General features: G+C 39.3%; 2 protein-coding genes across 6 annotated transcripts in view; both read right to left on the bottom strand.

Moving 5' to 3' along the window:
• Positions 1-8,942, bottom strand: part of Prosap (prosap) — a 38,084-nt gene extending 29,142 nt beyond the window's left edge. The window contains exon 1 of one of the 2 annotated variants that reach the window (XM_066401160.1): positions 8,713-8,942. The gene's annotated coding sequence lies outside the window, so the exon portion shown is untranslated. The remainder of the gene's footprint in view (positions 1-8,712) is intronic. The other variant, XM_066401161.1, reaches the window with a different exon arrangement.
• Positions 8,943-16,431: 7,489 nt separating this feature from the next.
• The window catches only part of jing (AE binding protein 2 jing), a 39,988-nt gene continuing 34,114 nt past the window's right edge, over positions 16,432-22,305 (bottom strand). For all 4 annotated transcript variants that reach the window (XM_066401175.1, XM_066401176.1, XM_066401179.1 and 1 more), the window contains one exon: positions 16,432-22,258. In XM_066401175.1, the coding sequence (XP_066257272.1) occupies positions 22,093-22,258 (166 nt within the window). In that variant the 3' untranslated portion in view covers positions 16,432-22,092. The remainder of the gene's footprint in view (positions 22,259-22,305) is intronic.

Raw genomic sequence — 22,305 nt, 5'->3', positions numbered from 1 at the left:
ACTGGCAGGGTATTATTATTAATTAAAATAGTTCTAGTGACGGCGTTCCCACAATAATAATTATTACTTGATGAAACACATCAAGCTTACTAATAGATTGATTATGACACAGGGTACACACCTTATTGCATCAAACAGTTTGATGTAATAATGTGTGTTCCCTGTGTGGCCCCCACTCTTGCGTCAAACACTTTGATGCAATAAGGTGTGCACCCCATTAGTGCGTCAAATACTTTGGTGCGTTAAATTGCACACCCAGTGTGCACCCCATTATTGCGTCAAATACTTTGGTGCGACAAAGTGGGCACATCCCATTACACATCCAATTCTTTGGTGCAATAAGGCTTGTGCCCTGTGTGCATCTCATTTCTGCATAAATTCCTTTAGTGCAATAAAGTGTGCACCCTGTGTGCACCCCGTTTGTTTTTGATTTTTACAGACAGTTTTCGGAAATAATGACTCCTGAACATAAAGCCGCAGTTCATCCAGTCCCTATCCGGTACAGTTATTTACCGATGGATCAAATGTTGTCTTGCATGGCTGGTCACTATATCGAGCGGTATCCTCAAGAACACAAACGTATCAGTTTGCATATTGTCCACATGACTCCTCTTAGCGATGGCGGTCTAATTGGTAAAGAACATAGAACCTTCATAAATTTATACCTCATATTGTGCTACAGGTATAATGGAATTGAGTATGTACGGCATCATTGGCTGTGTAAACGTATGCGGGTGTAATTTATGTTCTTTTTACTGTTATTGCGTCCAGCGTTTTATTGTTGAGTTTAGTTTTATTATGGCGAACAAACCATGCAGGTTTATTACGGACCCCGATAAGGAATTTGCGAAGGGGACAGACAGTATTGTTAAAAGATCAGAACCAAGTCGCTATTAAATATTTCGATTTGGTTCTGAAGTGACGCAATAATGTGTAATAGAGTTGCGTTATATAATTGTGCGGAAAAAGCATATTAGAACCAATTAAACACATGGGACGGCAATAGTGGCAATTGCCATTTTCCTCTCGAACAATATTACGATTTACTGGGGGAGTTTCTCCAAAAAGTCACGTGTGGCCTCCTGGAAATCCGATATAGAGGACATGTGGCATTCAATGATGAAATGGGGCCGAGGTGTGTGGTCCATGCACATTCGAAACTGAAGCTGAATAAACCACCAATTAAGGAATGTATCGCAATTCCTACTGTTGTTTATAACAATCCGTTAACGTATTCGTTTAATAACACGATATGTGGTTCTAAAAAAACTCCGTTATCGCAATTTAGCTTTGACAAAAATAGATTTCGACCTTGTTCAATAACTGTGCATTTCCTAGTGAGTGTGCAGTGAAAGTAGAAATTTATTTATCAAAAATCTCATCGTATTTACGGTTTTGTCGCAAAACTCTTCAACGTTTGACGACTATCATCATCATCATCAGCAGCTCTATTTGCCGATTTCCCCTGGACCTTCCCCACTTTGTCCCACAAATTTTTCCTCCTTTGTAGGAATTCCTGCTCACTTAGAGCAATTTTGCTCTGAATATCAAAACTGCTTGGGGTCGTTATTTGCTGGCTCTACATGGTTTCATTGAACGATCGCAATTTTCGCCGTTTGCAGATCCTTTTTTCTTTAACCGTTGTCCCCAGATTCAGGTAACTTGCAGGTGATTTTTGTGTCCTTGATAGCATATCACTGACTGGCTACAATTTGGGTCCTTTTCAGACTCTTTTTCCGATGAACCATTACCTCAAATTGGGGTCACTACAGCGACGTAATCGGTTGCCTCCACAACGTTTCACTGGACGACCACAATTTAGACCTTCCTGGGAATATTTTTTTGATAAGCCGCTGCCCCAAATTGGGGTTGTTATAGCTGTTTAATCAGCTATCGCCGCAACGTTTCATTTAACGACCTCTATTTGGACCCTTTTTTTAAACAATTTTTTCGATAAACCTTTGCCCCAAATCGGGGTTGTCATTTCTTTGTGGGGATCTTGCCTCCCTTGTGGTATTTTACTCCTCTGAATATCAAGAGAGCTTCTAGGTTTCCTGCCTGACAAATCCCTCTATTGGCAGTCCCTTTTCTTTTTTTGGACCTCTCTCATTCGTCCTTACAAAGTCTTTCTTACTCCAATGAAGCAGCATCGAACGCAGATGCACTGCCCCTTAAATCAAACCATCCAACATACGCGGTATATGCAAATACATGCCTCGGTGTAATATATTCTGTTCCAGATTGATTTGAGTCCCAACAGTCCATTGCTGCACGTTAACTTAAATAAAAATTAAATTGTTGACTTAAATTAGCAACAATTTAATCACTTTTTGCATGAATTCCTTCAATAATCTGAATTAGGCCGGAATGAAAATGGCTCGAGTGACTTAAACTGGCCTGAATAGAGAGCTGTGGAGTAACGTAAATCACGCTTTTTCGTTAACTTAAATTGCGCTTACGGCAACAAGTAACCTGAACTAATAGAAGCAACAATTCCATAACAACCAACTGTCAAAACATAAATTTCCAGTGTTTTTGCCACCCTGTATAGGAGCTTGCATTCTACTCAATAACATTTTTATGGGTTTAACTCGAGTTCGTATTTCGCAGGTCTCCATGGGTGTTTTATAGCCATTTACTGCTAACAGCGCTAGATACGTGTTCCAAACAAAAGAGTTAGGCAAGAAACATTTTTAAGTTTACGATTTCTGCTTAATGTAGGAATTTGAGGGTTTGCTGTTTGTAGAGAGAGAAATAGGGACGGGAAGGAGACATTTGGAAAATCGATTTCTCAATTTCCGGCGAGGAAATTCACTAGGATGCACCTTAAATTACTCACCCTGGGAGCTCATAATTCCCTGGATGAACAGAACTGTTCTAAGTTTCACATGCTTTAATCAACGCATATAAAAGAAGTGTAAATAAACGATTTTCTGTAGTGCCATCCCTGCTAGCTATTTAATAGCTAACTTATAGCGCTCTGTCTATGTAATTTATAAGCTGATATTTAATGTCCCAAGTTTACGGCGCTAATGCAAGAAATCCGCAGGATCTATAGGTATAAAACACCCATAACATTCCCAGTTTAAGTGCTTAAATTATGTTCTATTATTGTGCAAGTGGTTCTCGAGATACCACCAAAGCATTGATAAGAAGGCGTTCGGTAAAAACACCTTTAGCAGATTATTATTTCCCACGCGGCACTATTTCAACCCCACAATTCTCACCCCAGGCCTGCATGGAAAACGTAATTTTAACTTTACCTCTCTTGATTGCTTTTAGGAGGCCACAAAGGCCGAGGGGTAGCCCTAAATTGCCCTGGGGAGGACTATTTTGTCAATACGTTAATATTTTTTACTGCGCGCTACAATATTGGCGAAATGTCGCAGTATGATTTAACGCTCAAACCAGCTGTTCTTCGTCGGTATTAAAAATGTTCCTACATGTAAATTTATCACAAAAACTCGACCTGACAGCTCTTGGACTTATATGGGTGGTACTGCGTGGGTGCGATGATATGGAAAAAGTTTAATACGATTTCGCGGCATATACGCCTTTGAGTCTCTGCCAAGCGTTCTTTATGGCTCGAAATAAATTCATTAGTTTACAAGCTTTACATAAAATGTTTAACTACTCATAAACAATTTGCTGTTAAATTAAATTGCGATAATGTTGTGTAACCAAAGCGGCTTTCGGAGCGCCGCAGATGGTTCTACAGCGGTAAATATTGCGGGAATGTGCTGGGAAAAAATATTAGAAGATTTGAGAATGATTGGAATTTAAGGGGGCTTTTTACGCGTCCTTGCCCTTCGAGAGAGGCTGCACCTCTTAACAAGCTTTCAAGCACGTGGCAACAAAGTTAAGTCATGGAACGTCTGGTTAAACGGAGGAGTAGGGGTTCTTGATATTCAGAAACGTATCTCCTCAGATGATTCGATGCTTTTCGAACATTCAGGGAAATTTTTTTATTAAGAAAATGGTAGAAAATCCTCCTAGAAATCTTCGCACAACGTCACTGAGATGAAATTTTCGATTTCTATAGATACGCGTGTCACAGACAGAAAAAATCATTGTGGAAGCCTTTAGTTCGAGAAAATGAGAATTAACGCTTTTAAGAGCCACACTGGCACGCCCCTGGAGGGATTCGGGAGAAGCCCAAAAATTTCCATTTGGGTTATGAGACGTTTAGAATGTAGGCGTAGAGACTTTTTTGTTCCATAGGTGTCCCTCCTTTTTGCTAAGCAGTGTCCCCAATTTTACGTAGGAATTTTTGGTTTTAAGGTCCCGTTAAAGGCAGAGGAATAGGCACTTTTTAAGTTTTAAGCCTACTGACTTCTTCAAGAACCCTGATGAACCTTTTTTGAAACTTGAAATTTATCAGATGATTTTTTTCAAGTCAGTAACGCTCCTACAAGGTCTTGAAAACTGGAGTTGCAAGTTTTTCTTAAATTATCACCAAATTCGCTTTTTTAAAATTCTAGTCAATTCGAGAAACAACGCACGTCGCTGACTTTAGTGGTAGTTAGAGATTGCGAAGATTTTTGTACAAAATCTTAAGTTTCTCGGTTTATTAGTATTAGAAAAAGATGCTAAAATCTGTAGCGCAGAACTGACACCGAAAAAATTTCCGGGCTGTGCCAAAAGAGATTGAAAAACCAAGGAAATGAGTGGTCAGTTTAAATTGGTTGAAGCTGTGAAAAGTCCAATAAGGGTGGCATTTTGAGGGGTCATAAATTTAAAAAATAAATCACCAATACGGCCATGAAAAAGTTAGGGTCGCACCCAGAAGGGGGAATATCCAGAAGTTTTCCCAAGTCTGATTCTAATACTTTTGATTATTAAAATGTTTCTGCCATTTCCAGAAATTCTCCAACAGTTCCGGCCTTTTTCCAAACTCGCCTTGGTTTTTTTTTTGCTCAAATTGAACATCCCTCGTGCCTTTCCTTGCACTCCAAGCTCCTATGCAGATGCATTGAACACGAATTTCTACAACGAAACGTCTTCGCGAACGAGCACAGCACGCACACAACTCTCCCATATTTATCTTTATGGCGAATGTAAAAAGTTAAAAGAGATTAGAAAAATGGCCAACATTTAAGTGTACGCTCTCGAAGTGTACACCTTTATGCGATCTTTTAATCCGACAGTTTTAGTGCGTTTAAACTTCATAAATTACACATATACATAGGCAGATGATATAATATGATACGATTCTAAGTTGTGAGCAGCAGCTACCGTACAACTTGGTACTACCATCTCGGAATTCCTGCATAAATCGAGTGACCGACAGAGAATCTTGGCGACACTGATACCATCGCCGGGCGCATCAATGGCTCTAAATAACAATATGTGTGGTACTCGTGGTGCTCCATCGGGAAAATTTCCGGGCGCTTCTTAAATTAAACCCGACCTTAAAAACGCAATTAGGTGCTGCGAAGAGAACCATTTTCCACGAAGTGATTTATGTCATGCGTACCACTTAGACGTGAACTCAATTACACGCTTAGCGCATACCACTGTAATATCAGTGCCAGTCTTTATTGGCAATCGAAATACTCATCTTTTTTTCACTTTTATAATAGTCAGCGAAGATGCCTTATTGCTCATAATAAAGTTTTTGCGGGCGCTGCCATGCTTTAGGTGCAGAAACGAGGCAGGCTCTAAAGACAAGAATTGATGACCGCTTTTAATGGTATCAGTTAAGACGCGATCAAAAAAGGCAAAGAAATCCTATGTTACATTGTTAATAAGCACATGTCAATGCATATTTACCGGACTATAAATTACTTATAATTTATGAGGTTTAACAAGAATCGAGCTTTGCAGGCACGGTCTGGGTATCAAATATCGGATGGATGTTCTGGGCCGGTTTCCCCCGATCGCACGTAAAATCGCACCGTGCCTTCGTTTATACGTAGAAAAATTCGGCACCCGTAAACAGAGCCCACCAACGATAACAAACTAATAAGGTTAACGGCACCGAAATTTACGTGCGAGTTTAATGTAAACGCACAGTAATGCAATGCGATTTCCGCTCGTCTTCGATCAGATCGGTGTTCCGGGTTCGCTCTTCAAAAAGAAATTATATGAGTTCGCATGCAGATTGCCCCTGCAAATATTCAGCAGTTCATTGTGTTACATTGCAGGATTAGTGCCGTAACCTCGGCGGTAACGAACTTTATCTGCAACGAGCGCAGTTACGAAACTAATTACTGAAAATTTTTCACGAGGGGCCGGAATTGGGCCAAGTCATTAATTAGATTAACTGCCATTAGAATCAGCGGCATTTCTACAGAGATAATTAGTAGTTTGACTATTCAATGCGCTCTTTCGCCCCATTCACTCGCGCAGTCGGACCCTTTATGTGGAAGACCGATCTAGCGCGTCTCTCAGATCAGGAAGTCCAAGTCTCATATATTCGAAAATAGGCATATGCCCAGAATTGATTCGTTTCATGATCGAAACTAGGCTAATCTCATCGAGCATGCCCTAACGGCTCTATGTAGTAATTATTGCAGTAATTTCACATAAAACCTCTATATCATGGTGATTCATTCGATCAATAACCCAACTTAAATGCAGTTTTCAGGAAGCACTTTCATATGTAAATATTGCAGAAATTAATAATTTTCTAATCATGGAGGATGACCAGAAGCATGAAATCTCCAGGCTATCATTAGAGTCTCAGAAGCTTTACAGGCAGCAGAACTAAATTGAATTGATTTTTCTACTTGCACGGATCTGCTCGGTACGGCCCTGCTATTATTCAGATGCGTTCGAAAAGTTTTTTTTTATTACAAATGAATGTCCAGAGGATGAAATATACGATTTTCATTGACGTATTTAATTCGAAGGGACTCGCAGGAATTAACAGGTCTAATCGCAATTGATTTTATTGGATTTTCCTGATTTCTTATCCCTCTTGTACGGACCTGATATTATTCAGAAGTTTTTCAAAACATTTCTAGTTACAGATAGATGTCTGAAGTATGAGTCATACGATGCCAGAGGCATATTTAAACGAAAACCAACTTGAACTGAATAAAATGCACTTTCTACTTCCCCGACCCCCCTTGATACGGCCCATATATGATCCAGATCTTTTTGAAAAATCTTCTAATCGCAGTTCTATTTTCTCCCCCCTCGTAGTCCTGCGATTATTCAAATATCTCTGTAAAATTTTCTAGCAATAAAGGAATGCTGAAATTTACGATGCTCAGTAACATACTTAATTTCCATGAGCTGGTAGGAATTTTTCAATTAAAAGGTCTAGATAGAACGGGTTTTGCTGGTATTTTTTTTTATTTACATGACCCCTCGTGTGACAGCGGCGTACTTAAGTTCCAGAGGTAGGCCTAAATAGAATAGATTTTGTTCAAGCTTTCTGACCCCTCTTGGTACGGCCCTGATTAGATGGTACTGCAAAATTTTCTGTTTTGCGGCGGAATATCCTCAGCCCGAAATATATGATGCTCAGTGACGCATCTAAATAAGACGAATTTGAAGAAATTCCTAAATTAAAGGAGCTAAACAGGGCGTTCCTCAAGTTTACTTTTTTCCCCCTAGTACGACCCTGGTTCGTGCCATACGAGGTTGTTAAATTTGCCACCCAAACCACAACATTTGACCTACGCATTATTAAATTCCTCCCTTTAATATTATCATGATTTATTAGTCCGAGGTATCGATTCAATGATTGCAGTTTTAATAGGTAGATGATGCCCTACAGGGTGTAACGTCATCATGGAGATATTTCAGGGGGCGATAGTACCCTGCAAAATAAAAAGTGCTAATAGACCGATGGTCAAAAACGCACCATTTGCTATATACAGGATGGCACATTTTCAGCAGTTTTTGCAATTTTCTTTTTGTTTAGATCCATTTTTGTTTTAAGAAATTTGATTAAAAGTTACGAATTGCTTCAGATAGTTGATAACTAAGTCAGACGATTATTCATTTACCTTGCTTCCTGTACATTCTTAATTTGCATGGATATCTATTCTTGCCAAATTTAGGAAAACACTGAAAGATACGGAAATACTGCAAGATCCCAAAAAGCTAAAGAATTGAAGAAGGAATTGAAATTTGGCGTCAGAATTCGTATAGGGCGTACCAAAAAAAATACAAAGCATAAAATAGTTCGTGAGCCAAAAAACGTAACACTCTGTACATGACTACCAACGATTTTGACATTTTGTTCGTAGAGGATCTTAAACGAAATTTGAAAATTTTAAGCCCAGGCATACGTGAGAAAAACGCAAAATATGGGAAAAAATGTGAAACTTTGCCACCCTGTATATTGAAAAGGTGCGTTTTTGACAACGGCTCTATTAGCATTTTTTAAATAATTTTACGGAGCGCTATTGCCCCCCTGAAATATCAACACGATAGTATGTTACGCCCTGTATATGCTCAAAGGTAGGTTCCTTATAATAGTTTAATTTCCTAATCAATACGGGAAATGATCGGGTATTTTTATATTCATATTGCACGGAGGTCTGCCTATGAGCGCATGTGATGATCAACCTTTCCTCGACCGCATCCGATGCTTAAATTAACAATTAAAAGACCGATGAGTTTAAGGGATGGTAGTGGTTCCTCCTACCACCACCACCGGGAAAGCTCAATACCTCATCGAGGCTTCAATCCATTTTCCCACTTCTCACCCTCCTAAAACTACATTATACATGCACAAACGAACTTTAGACCTACATACGCTCTTTCAGCTACGTCTCTCCTCTTTTCGGGTTATATCCAAAAATACATCGATGGCACTTGTCCAGTAATGCAATGAACACAAAGAAAAAGCACCTGCACTATTAGCTAAAGCCGTTTCTACAGAAGCAAAGAAACCGAATCGACCGTCCGAGCAGACGATAGCTGACCCCGAACCAGCGCTGCTCAGTTGCTGTGTAGCTATGTCGCTGATGGCTGGAGCGATATTGGGATTGGGGTGGATTGCGGCGTTGCCGCCTCCTCAAGTGCCCGAAATTGCACTTGCGGGGTTTTAGTAGGAGGAGGGAGAGCGTAGTGCACGGGCCGAGGCCGAATCGGAACGACTGCGGACGGTCATAATACGGGGGCAAATGTATGTACAGTCTGAAGGCTAGTACTTGTCGATTAAGAAAGTCTGGCAATAGTGCGTTCGTGGACGCCGGATTCGGACCAAGATAGGGAGGAGTGAAATTAGGCACATACTACCAATTAAAGGGCTCTCAGTGCAACACATAGTTTATGCGGGCAAATTGGCTCGTCCTGCAGATTATTGGGTTCAAAGTGCCATTGCCAATTCAATCGGCAACACTGCGTGTGGTGCCTCTATCCCATTTATTAATGTCCCAGTTCCGGTGTGCTAAAAGCGTCCTTTAATATACAGGTTTTAGATGTCGCATAAGTGCTCAATCTTTTATTATTGTCTCAGAGTCTAGACATCTCGGATATCTCGTAAACTGTCTCGAACTCGAGACATAGATTTCTTCTGTTTTTACCCGCACTTAGAAGGTTTTGAAACCCCAACAAGCCTTAATTGAAACATTTAATTTTGCTTGTCCGGTAATTGAGCCTCGAGTAGTGCTCAATTGCCTGTGGAAATTTGTAGGATGGCCTGTCACGCATCCTGATAAAAATTTAACCCAAGTCGGATAAATGAGCTTTAGATAGTCACGCAATTTCGAAATTATTCTTCGGAGAGAGTATGGTAACTAGTTGAATGCTTGGGAATATTTCAGGTGCGCTTGGGGTCACTGGGTGACAACTTTCTGAGGTGGAAAGGAGAGATTTATTGTAAAAAACATATTTTGTGGGCCAAAAGTGATTTTTCCTGCGGAATAATGTTAAAAAAATAAATACGTTTCCGCGCCTCACACACAAGGGGGACGAGGGGATTGTTGAAGTGTGGGATTGCAAAGTATTCTCAGCCAAAATTAATTGAAAACAATATTTTCCCTTAAGTAAGGGTTCGGACTGGAAATTTGAAGAAATTTCACCTCATAAACTGCATTGCTAAATCCAAAAATCTGTTAGAAAGTCTAGAAATTTCTGTGAAATATCAGGGAGCTGCAAAAACCCCCTTTTTGGTTTCAAAGATTTCTTAAAAATTTATCTGCGAATTTGTAGTAAATTCTGAAAAATCTCTTGTTTCAAAGCTGAAAATGCCAATTGAAGTGCTGGGTTCCTCTGAAACTGCGTTCCAAATTTTTAAAACATTATTTAAGTCTATCAATTTGTAATAAATTCTGGAAAGAATTGGTTCCAGTTTTCAGTTTTAAGACATAAAAAAGTTGAAAATTTAGTATATCTCTAGAGAGTTTTCGAGAATTTTTTCTGGTTCCAAATTACAAATTCCAGGATCGATCTTTGACTGAGCCGACTCTTTTTTTCCACTCAGGTAAACCTGAACATATTTACTACAACAAAAAACACATTTTTTAATAAAATTTCGTGAGCAAATCGAAACCACTCAACGAAATAAAACATCCCCCGAAATCGAAGATTTCTGCCCTCAAAAACAGGGATGATTGTACGAACCTTCCTCGACAGCTTGTTATGCCCTTCTTTATCGTCAACAGGCGGGCGGAAGTAAATGGAATTTCATGCCCTTTTGGCAAGTGCACAAGAAAGTCTTTAACTAACGAGGACGGGACGGCAACGCTTGCGCCTTGTGCAGAGGTTTTTACCCTGCGGCGTTGCCACGCACACGAGATTTTCCGAAAACCTGTGAGAACCACTGCGAAGTCGGGGATGTTTCTACAGTTTGAGTACAAATATTCGGTTACTTTATTTGGATTTAGCATTCAAGTCCGAGCCTGGCTTATGATGACTACGCCACTAAGTCATCGAGGGCATTTCAAGAAATTTATCACCCATATGAACTGAGAAATTTTAAAATTCATCAAACAGGTTAACGTTTAATTTGTCGGAGACGTATCATGAGCCCGACGATTTAATATATTGTTTTAAGTAATCGAAGGCCTCGTTACAAGAAAAATGGTTTCTTTCTTCATGAATGATTTATAATCCATTGTTAGACAGCACCCTTGAAGAAGCCTTTTGATGGACGAGTATTATCAATCGGCAAGGAAGAGATTCGCTCGGTATGCAAAAATCAAATTTAGCTGCTATTAGATAGCGGACTGCTCCTTTCCACCAGTGGTACCTCGACACTTCATGGCGATAACAAAGCAGGGAATATCAGATACACTTCCAGTCGTAATTATTTTAAAACGTCTTTTACTTCACTTTCCTCGTGATGCAATCTCAGGAAAGTTATTATCCCACATGCACCATATTATGTTTCTAATAAACGACTTGTCTATACAAAGTGAAATCTGATTGTTAAAATGTTGCCTATATAATCTGCATCTGTGGATAAGATCGAGCCATAAATCAAGTGTCCGGTTTTTGCTACAGTTGCAGAATAAAGTGCAAAATTCCTACGCGCGCAATGTGTCGATCAGAAGTGAAATTTTCTTATTAAGAACAATTTTCTTTTCGTGTATTTTCCAGGTGCTCCGACGTTTTCTCCGGAATCGTTCCATTTTCTGAAAAGCGAAAGAGTGCTCAAGATGCATTTGTACTTATAGCAAAGTTTGCCCTCGATAAGGAAAGCCGGCCGAAGCGGTACTGTCACTGGTAATGTACGAGTACTGTTAGAAGTAGCAGGAACGCATTATGCACTAATGGCATTGGAATTTGCGGGAAACATCATCGAGTTTTTGCCGCACTAAGTTTCGTTTCAATTATACGAACAGAGGCAAAATGTAGGATCTCATTTTAATTCCCAAGATTATGATTTTATTTAAAACGCCCATTAAAACTTTTTGTTTGTGGTGAATATGCTCGACAGCAATTTTTCTTGCCTGGAAATAAAATAAAAAATTGTTGGCACCCCCGGGGAGCGAACCTGGGCCTCAGCCTGCAATCCGACAGTTCGCTACTGGCGCCACTCGGAGCGCGTACCGGGTTCAATTCCCGGTGGGGCCACATTTTTTCATTTAATTTTCCAGCAGGAAAAAACGCTTCAAGACTTATTCGCAGGCAAAAACTCGTTTTGGGAGGAATTTATTAATTCAGTCGTAAACTACATTACGTGATCACGATGAGAAGCCGGCCCTGCTCGCTTGATAAATTAACCAGTCATAATGGTAATCAGCAGAGGTTTTAAATTGAGAAGTAAGTTTCGACGAAGAGCGATGACAGAGCAGAAAATAAAATCTGAAACAATACCTATTATTCTTATAAAGAATTGTTATTAAGGCTATTATCCTCCTAGGAGTTACTGATTGGTCAAGTGCTGTAGAATGTACCGAGAACAGAGTCGAAGCGCTTCGGATGCGCGCAAAGAAACAATTCCTCCTTCAGTGCCGATACGTCCCTGATATTTTGCCAACCCAATATCGAAGCCGATGAACGTAAAGTAACGAGGAACTGCCAAGGTGGACTTATTCGATTTTTTCACGAGATAAAAAGTTAACTATTGTCTGGATTAATAATCCGTGACACCTGCGCGACATGAACTTGAACCTCTACAACAATGATAGTTTGTTGAACTTTGGAAGAATTAGCTTATGCAACGAGGGGCCGGTAATTGGTTCTTCGCATCAACCAAATATTTTACCTTAAGTTGTTAGCGTCAAGGTGTGCATGTGCGGATCGTTAACGTAAAACTTCTTATACTTCGCCCGACCAAACATGCCACGCGATCGCCTATAACACACCCATACAGGCAGAGTTCAACAAGTCGAAAAAATGGATAATAAACGGAGTACCTCGTCCAGTACTTCCGGGTGTGCAGTGGGCTTTTTGGTTGGCCAAGCTCAGTTGGGTCGCGACTGTTAAGGACGCGAAGAACAAAGACGCTTCTAAGAGTCTCTAAGTTTTCAGAACGCGCTCAATGCGAAGAATATCAGCCGATGTATATGATGTCCAGCCCAAGCTATCAATATTTTCTATCAGCTATTCCAGTTCTTGTAAACAGGGCGCAGAATGGAGATCTTCAAAGTACAGCTCCGATTTTTAAAGCAATTTCCCTCAAAAATTCTTCAGACGAATCGCACGGACGAGATCTAGTACAAGGCTGCGCAAATCGCGCTGGAATATCTTTTCTAGTTTCTGAGATACTTCATTTTTGAGGTTTTAGAGGTACCTCTGAAATGGAGGCGCCTTAAACTGCGTTTTCAAGGCAAGAGGACCTCAAATGAGGTATTCGACATTGAAAACTGGCCGGAACGAAAGTTCGGTGAATTTCAGTGATCTGATGTTGCCGCAGGTCTATGACAAACTTGAACTAACCTGAACTGACCTTTGTTTAAGAGGTCAAAAAATCCTCCAAAGACGCCCAGCCGCGTTCGTCCGCGGGCGCACTCCCCTTGAAAAGAGTCCATCCGGGTTAGTGTTTTACGGTCGGCTAGTGCTAGAATGGGTTAAAGGTCGCTTCGCTGTTCCATGAACCTGGACCAACGGCCCTAGCTGTTAATCAGCTAAAAACCGTCCTCCGATGAGAAGAGGGCTTGCAGTCACCCCGCTCTTCGCGGATCCGCCACAAGCATTACTTCGGTGCAGGTGAATTAACCTGAACAAACTGCTGAAATTCAACGAAATTTCCTTTGGAATCGGAATGAACCTGTCCAAAACTTGCCTGAATAATTTTTTTGTGCGACCTTTTACTGTAGGTCTCGCAGGTCGACGAGGGCTGCTGCAAGGTCCCAGTCAGAGTCTTAATGAATTTGCATGAATTGCCCCATAGGGAACTACCATGAGGCGTGACATTAATAAAGGTACGTTACCTAGAGAGGTCAGTAGTTGACCGATCATATCACCTAAAGCCGTTATGTAAATATCTTGGAGATATGCGTGCCTGTGTCTAAGGAACCCACGCAAATTCCCCTATACAGGCAGATAGTAACGTTATGCAATATTTAGACGAGTTTTCCCTATTTGGATGTAGGAGCATTCCTGCTGCTGCTGTGAAGAGAAAATCCCTCTCAGACTTACCACTACGTCACATCACACGTTTTCTCAAATTCGTGGTATGTCAGGCAGTGGCCAGACTGGAGGGACCGTCCAGGGGCAGGAAATAATTAAAGATCCATCGCGACTCGCTACTCAGAAGACAAATTTCCCCACAAAACGAGTTTTCGAGATTTAATATTGCTAAAGCTCGCCGATGATTTCTTATGGAAATATTTGCAATTTCAGTTTCTATATAAGTGATAATAAGCCATAAAGATCCTGCCGGCAAGAGAATCCCTTTTTAGATTTAATTTTACCGTTTGCAATTCCGCAAGTTTTTCACCTGCCGATAGTTACCAGAGAGCTTTGTTGGACGCATTTAAACGATAGATGCGACGTTTTGCTGGAACAAGCTGCACGAAGAGGTGCTCCCAGTTTGTTGATTTAAAACTCGCTTCTTAGTCCGCCGAAACCTTTCAGGGTTTAATTAAAAAAGTTTAGGAGAACCGAGGGGGCGAACGACCCCTGGGAGGGTATTGCTAAGAACTATTGGAATTGTTGCAGCTATTGCGACTGCTTTCTGGTCTTCGCCATACACGACGAGCAGCTTTAATTTATAATTTATCTTCCATCCATCAAAGTCGGCAACACAAATCAATAAAACTGCTCTTACTTTTCGATTACATAATCAGTATGCGTTCATCGTTTAATCGTGACACAGTTGCAAAATTTCACTTTCGGTGCGTTCGCCGGCGATGCAGCCAAACTTCATAATACCTGTTTGACCTCCATTCCTATATACGTTTTTTGAGAATCACCACACAAAAAAATTACTTGAAAATCCCCTTACCATGTCAGCAACTCATCATCGTGGCACTCGCACTCAACACTTCTTGCGCTTTTAGCAGATTCGAATTTGCGGCTTCTCGTTCTCCAGTAGGAACCAAACTGACACTTAATGGCGACTTAGTTCAAATGATATGTGCAACTTAGAAGGACACCACGGACAATGCACCTCATTTTTGCAGAATTTGCGTAATTTTTGCACTTGCCATTGTCAGCAGAATAAGTAGGTATTAGACGTTTCGGAGCGGCCAAGGGGTCAACGCTTCATCGAAACTTCGATGTGCCCAATGCAATATTTTGTTAATTTGCATTATTTTTTGAGTTCGACAAACTCGAGTTGCAAAGTCTTGTTTGCCACAACAACGATAAAATGATTTAATGGGTATTTTGCTGCGTGAGCCTATTTTTCATGGGCGGGTATCCTGCATTACTCCTTAATATCCCTTCGCATTATTTCCATTTGGGGCTTAAAAACCTTCAAGGAGCGACGTCTTAAGCTTTTTAACAAATTGCTCTGCTAAGGGATTTTTTAATATTCTTGAATGCCCCTTCTGAATTAGTTTAGTTCAGGTTGGGTCAGGTTAGGGGGTTCGCAAAGTCAAATTTCCCAAAATTTGGCTCTCTGAATTCCGAAACTGAGTTATCTCATTGATGTTTCAGGAACCATAATCATTGTTTCATGACCACAACCATTGCATAATCCCATAAAAAACACGAAATGTATTTAGAAAGTAATTTTATTATATAGTTTTCGAAGCGGTGCTTGTCCTTCTTGACAAACTGGTAAATGTGCACGGTTTACTTTGCTTCACCGGATATCTCTATCGTTTCTATGCTCCCAGAGTTTTGGCTCTCTTTGATCCCCAGGATTGTAGCTAGAGAATCAGTTCAGGTAGCCAAAACCGTACTTATGAGCGCAATCTAGCACTTTCCCTATGATATTCATTTTGCTCCACTGTATACCTCTATCGTTTGTAGGCTCCCAGAGCTCTGGCTCCTTGAGATTCCCAGAATTGTTGCTGGAGAATTAGTGCAGGTAGTCAAAGCTGTACTTCTGAGCGCAATCTAGCACTTTCCCTATAGAAGAAAATCTATTACTTGCAATTGAAATTATCCTCTGAAATGTAGGTCCGCATCGGTTCCTACGTTTCTGGTTTCTATATCATCAAATTCTCAATTTTTCTGAACATGATAGAAGTGAGTTCACGTAGCAACAGTGGCGTAGCACGTTGTTACCCAGCTCAAAAACTTTAAATGACTTCGCATTGAAATCTTCCTGTAGAAGATAGTATTGGCCTAGTACGTCTTTGATTTTTTAATTATTAAATATGCCAATTTCGCCAGACTCTAGAGATTTTTGTCGTCGTCTCATTTACGTGGCGCAGCACGTAGAATTTCTATGAAATAAAAGATGCTAGAAACGATTTTGTAAATCTGGCCTGGTACTTGCGTCTGTGATTTTTAACTTTTGGGAACCGACCTGCCAAAGGAGCTCAGTTATAGATGACCACGGTAGAGTCAGATGACTGTTGCGTCGAAAGCCGAAAGCTTACCGTCTCATGCAATTGCATGGTGTATCAGCAGGTCGATCCAGACGCTCGTTTTCGGTATGTTAAGGGTAGAACGAAAAATGGGTTATTATTTACACAAATTTATTTAATAAATTTAAATACAAATAAAATAACCTTAATCATTCTGCCGAATCACAATAAAAATGCAGCCAGGTGTTCGAACTTACAGTAGAAACTAAAAAACCTCACTGCAAACAGTCTTAAGATTCGCACAGACACTGTTGTTAAAGGGTAAGTTTGAAGAACAAATTAACCTATCAAAAGCCTATATTTATTATAATCAGTGAGGTAGGATTTGTTTTATTCTAAACGAATAAAATTAAAAAAAAAACAGCGTAATTTTATAATTTTCCAGTAAAATCGACATTAAAATTAAAACTACTTAGGGATAAATAAAATATGTACAGGATTGGAAATTGTTTCGTATTCCACTGACAGGGCATAATATATATTTTCTTTCAAACAATATCACTACAATAATCATCTCTATCTACGGTCCATTGCATTTCATATAATATGTAATTCTCAAAGAATGAAATTTGTTGTGCTCTAAACGTAAAGCTGATACATTACAATAATATAACGGCTATCCATTTGTATAGTATGAAAGGTATACACCAAGAAGGTAAATTATACAATGCGAAAATTTACATTTCTTTAAATACTCTCTATTCATCCACTAACACTTATTTACTTCGAACAAATCCAGCATGAAGCACTTTACAAAAAGGGTTTTGTAACGTGCCACCAGTACATATATTTCCTAAACCTCTATTTAACATTCAAGTTAAATTCTCAAGCAAGGCTGGATTTACAGTTTCGTTATCGGAAGACGTAAGACGTAGCATTAACATGTAAGAAACGGTCGTGCCATTAGTACCAAAGTCTCAAAACGCCTCCAAATGCCCAAAACTTCTCTTAAATAACTCATCTAAAAGCACATCAGAAGATTTACTTTTTCTATTTTTTCCGAAAGTTTTAAAATTACATCACTTGTTTCTCAAATTGCTCTAGAAAGCGAGTAGAAAAGTGAAATTACGAACGCAGCCACTCAAAACAACTGAACGTCCGCCTATATTCATCATGTAAATTTGTAACCAACTACGTTCCAAATTGTTCGCCTTCAAGCAGTAATTTCGTATTATTTTTTGTATACTTCGTGTTTTATCACAATTAAAAAAAAATTTTCATGACCTCACAATACCGTGAGTTGTCGATATACGTCACTACCACCAAAAAGGGTCATTCAAGGTAAATCTTCTGACCTGGGTTGCGACAAAAATGAATTTTAAAGGGAACCTTTGCGTGTTTCCAAACTTTTTCGACACTCTGTATAATTAAACTCTGACAGCTTTCACGGCCAGTCAAATTATGTTTTACTGTAACAGACTGGAACTTGCTTTATGACGGATAAGGCAGCATGAATGAGTTTGTGGCACGTTTGAAACACATCGCGAAAATTCATAGAGCGCGGGGAGATGTCCGGTAGAATCAGGTTGGACCTAAATTCCTTGAAGAAAACACTCTTATGTTGAAAAGACCGAAAAGATTTGTTGATTGGGAAGAATTAGTTGATCAGTTGAAGGACGCGTTTCAATCTCACAATGAGGAGTTTGTGAGAAATGGAGCTCAAAAGAGCCCAAGAACGGGTTGTTGACGATATTGTAGCGGGCGCTTAACTCACGGTTATGAGTTGGCATTATGGGGTGAAATTGTGACACGACTATGAGGTGAAATTCTACGTTGAACTTAAAAAGGGAGAAGGTTGAGAACTGTTTTGAAATGGGAGTTCAACTTTAAGATTACGACTTTGCATCATGGAGCGAAATTCGACATCGACCTCAACAGTTACGCGAAATCACTTTGCTCGTCCCCTTTGATGTTGTCCATCGCAGATGTGGGCGCAAAAACGTTGGGAAAAAATCTTTTGGGGCCACGACCTCAGAACCCGGAAATTGTTTCAAAATACAGGATGATTCAGAACTTGGGATCAAACTTTTAGGGATTATTCAGTGCGACAATAGAAGTCATTTGAACAATTACTGTACTGTTCTTTTGCACAAACAAATTAAAATGAAACATACTAAAATTCGATAAAACACATTTTTGTGTATAACTGTTTTAGAGGATCATAATGCCGTAGCGCATTAGGAAGAAATTTTCCAGACGTGGGTTCTTAGACTCTTACACTCTGTCTGCTATTGTCGCGCTGAATAATCCCCAGAAATTTGATCCCATACGTCTGAATCATCCTGTATACCGTGTATAGTATATGTCGGAAATTTAGTAGTTCATAAGTCTTAGTATTACGATATTAGAGTTCGTACTAAGATAACGACAAGCAAACAGATAGAACCATCTCGGGATGGAGTACTGTCGAACAAGGTTACTACCACAGCAACTACTAGATGGTCAAGTGTCGGGGAATCCCATTTTGGACAGGGATACGTCCACAGAACTCAAAAGGACAGGCAAACGGGGAAAATGGGCAGTCGAGATATAGAAGGGCAGAGGCGCGGTCGAGTAGTAGTAAATTCGTTAGTTTGTCTTTCGATGTTTTGCTAATGAATCGACATTTATTAACTATGAAGAATGTTCGCAATATTATTCCGACATATACAACGCAGAATCACAAGGCTATGTCTTACGGCTTACGTTAAGGAAACTACATACAAATCCAGCTCGATCCTTTAAACAATCTCCAATGGGTTTAATTATTAATAAAACCATGTCTGCAGCCGAGTTTTCCTCAGCTGCAGAGAGGGTAAATGCATAAATGAACACAAATATACTTTATACAAAATGCAACTAGTATAAAATTTCACTAATGTTTTACGATATTTTTTCTTGAACAGTCTTTAGTTTTGTATTGGTTACTAAACGTCACGTAAAAGAATATTCTTGTTTATAAAATATTTCTTCTGGTAATTTCGATTTTGACCGAGACACAACTGGGCTTCATGAAATTAAGTACTATGACGATATTTACAGTATTATGCACTTGAAATTCCAAAACTTTAGACATACGGTTGACAATGCTTTTTTGTACTTTCTGAGAACTAACTTTACCAAATACCTATATTAGTTTGTTTACACCCTAAAACGCCAAAGAATCCCGCAGTTTTTGGGCCTGAAAAACAATCAGTCTGTGTAATGTAATGAGCAAATAACTTAGATGAATTTAATGTTTTTCGATGATGATGCTAAAGTTTTGATTAAGTACCTTCTTCAATTAAAAGACTTAAATTAACCGTACTCACCGAACTAAATTCCGTATTTTGAATTTTTACTTCTAAAGTAGAACACTTGTTTTGAGATCAAGTTGAAAATTTGCCGCTATTAAAGCATTAAAAAAATTCGCTATTAAAGCATTAAGGAAAAACGCACAGTTAGTGGCAGATAGGACTAAAACAGCCACAAAAGTGTAGGTATATGTAGAAGCATACAATGGCACACACAACCCAAAACGCCTTTCGATAACATTGTCATACACCTAATTTGATCGTAGGTCGCTTGTTGGCAGTTCAAATGGCAGTGTTAGTAAAGTAAGAGAGAAACAATCAATTCAAACTCTTGACTATCGATCAAGGAATTGGGGAGATGCAGGACGCGTTTTGTCAATGCAAACAGAAACATCTATCCCACACTGCCGTCTACTAAAACATATTAAAATAGGAGAGGGGAGATGTGCGTATTTGGTTGCACTTAAGCCGAGAGAGATCCTAATATGCTGATATCTGTTAGTAAAATTATATTAATTACACTGTTAATTCACTCTAATTAAGGGCCCGAGAATCGCAACAGAAGCGACATGACCTGTGAAATGAAGGTTTTCAAGGCATACGATGGGCACCATCCCGCAGAGACAGATCCGCACTCGGGACTTCTTTTTAAATGTTTCAATGGCAGTTTCGGCAAAGACCCCTCTCTCTTTTGTTGCGGTTCCAAGGCCGCATTTTGCGCCTTAAGAAACGAAAATTAGTCGTATAAAGTATCCCACGTGGAAAAATCCCCCGCTTCTATATGAACACACTTTACACCTACATATTGACCTAACGTTAAGTTTCGGTTTTATTGCGAACACATAATTGTTTTAACTAAATAAAAAAAATTAAAGAACCTACTTATAAGAACAATATTTACCTACTTAGGAGGTTTCATAAACTCGGAAACCGCATTAATGGCAGTGGCGGCTAAACTGGTTGCTTAAATGATCAGAGTCATTTTCAAAACCGATCCGGCCTTGTAACTCACTCATTACCCTAACTTACGCCTTACTTACACTATACATAATACAGCCTAGACTGTGAAAAATTTCACATTTTACAGTTCAAAGATGTACTATTCACATTTCGTTTGTCCACTGTTACAAGGAGAGGAATTACGTTCGTCTTATACTCAAAATATCACCACCAAGGAGGAAGCCAAGTCAAGACAATTTTGCAAATCGAAGAAGTAGGCATCACCAGGGAAGATATAGTGAAGAGCGTTTGTAGCTTTAGAGACTCTTTAAGTGACAATAGTTGTTTCGATATAAACTATGCTATTACAAAACATGTGATGACCTCAAAACTGGAGAAATACCTATCGGCGTTAAAAACTGTACAAAATGGTGAACATCAGCTTTACCAAAAGTGAAGAGATGCTCAACACAGTAAAGAAAGTAAATTTGACAGGATAATAAGATGATTAGGATTGAAACTTTTATTAAGACAAAGTTTGAGTGATGGCTTTGATAAAAATTGCGTATAGTGTTGTGCATGTCGCGCGTGCATATGCGCTTATACTTATTATAAAATAATATTATTCAAGAGACAACTAAAACAAGCTTTAAGAAAACATACGAGAAATTGAATATGGAGTAAAACCACAAATTACTGTACTGCATACTGACGAACACTTAGAATGAATAATAATTCTATGTAAGAAAATTTACTTTATTTAGGTGTGCTATTGATTTTTGGTTGATCTATATAAACTGCAAATATTTGAGGAAACCATTACAACTTTTGTAATAAACATTCTCCTCAAAAAGGTAAACAAAAACATTACGATGAGTCACTGTGTAAATAAACAGCTCTTGTTTCCTGTTCACTTAATGATGATATTTTCACGTAAAATTGGTGAAGGCGAAGGAAAATTTCGACCTCATCTATGAAATTACGCGGTTCCTCCCTTGTTTAAAGCAACAATCACAATATCGCACCTCTGTAACACCTTTCAAATCTACCAGATTACTTTCTTCATCACGCAAATTTACAAAAATTCCTGGAATTTGACCTAACCTTTGCGTGATGACTACAATCTTTAAGTACCCCCAGTTAGTGACAGCAGCCCTCCCCCCAAAAAGTCAAACTTAAGTTTGGCAGTCTTAATGAAATTTGTCCCCCTTAATTTAAATATCTTTCTCGCCTAAATAACCTTAAAGTAAAACAGTCTTGAGTAATTTGTCCATAGTAATAAATAAACGTAATAAGCCTCGAATTTTTATAATAAATAAAACATTCGTGTTTTTGGTTTTGATTCTCAGACAACAACTGCTGTCACTAACACGCTAAAAAATGACCATTTAAAGTAGATCACTATGGTCAAAAGAGACCACGGCAGCTATTTAGCTCAAAGGCGTTTACTAATATCTGGAATTTTACTTGGGTCAAGCAAAATTCCATTTATTTGAGTGACGGGAAAATATTATTTACAGAAACGGCTTAAACCTAAGTTAGTATCACGTCGTTTTCAGAGGCTTCCTGCGGTGCTTCTGGCCAGTCCGTCTCTGACCACAACGAAACAGGACTGGAGTCAGGGCTTCGCGCGACTTTACAGACAAAGAGGGAATCGGAAGGCCCTTGGTCGGTTTGTACTCTTTCTCAGCAATCCATTCATCCGGAACACTAAAGAAAAACTTCCTGAAATCTTCCAAATTATCCAGAAAATCGAC

This window comes from Euwallacea similis, chromosome 22 (assembly GCF_039881205.1).
Source record: "Euwallacea similis isolate ESF13 chromosome 22, ESF131.1, whole genome shotgun sequence".
NCBI lineage: Eukaryota > Metazoa > Arthropoda > Insecta > Coleoptera > Curculionidae > Euwallacea > Euwallacea similis.
Note: the sequence above shows the minus strand (reverse complement) of the source record. Positions and strands in the feature narration are given on the sequence as shown.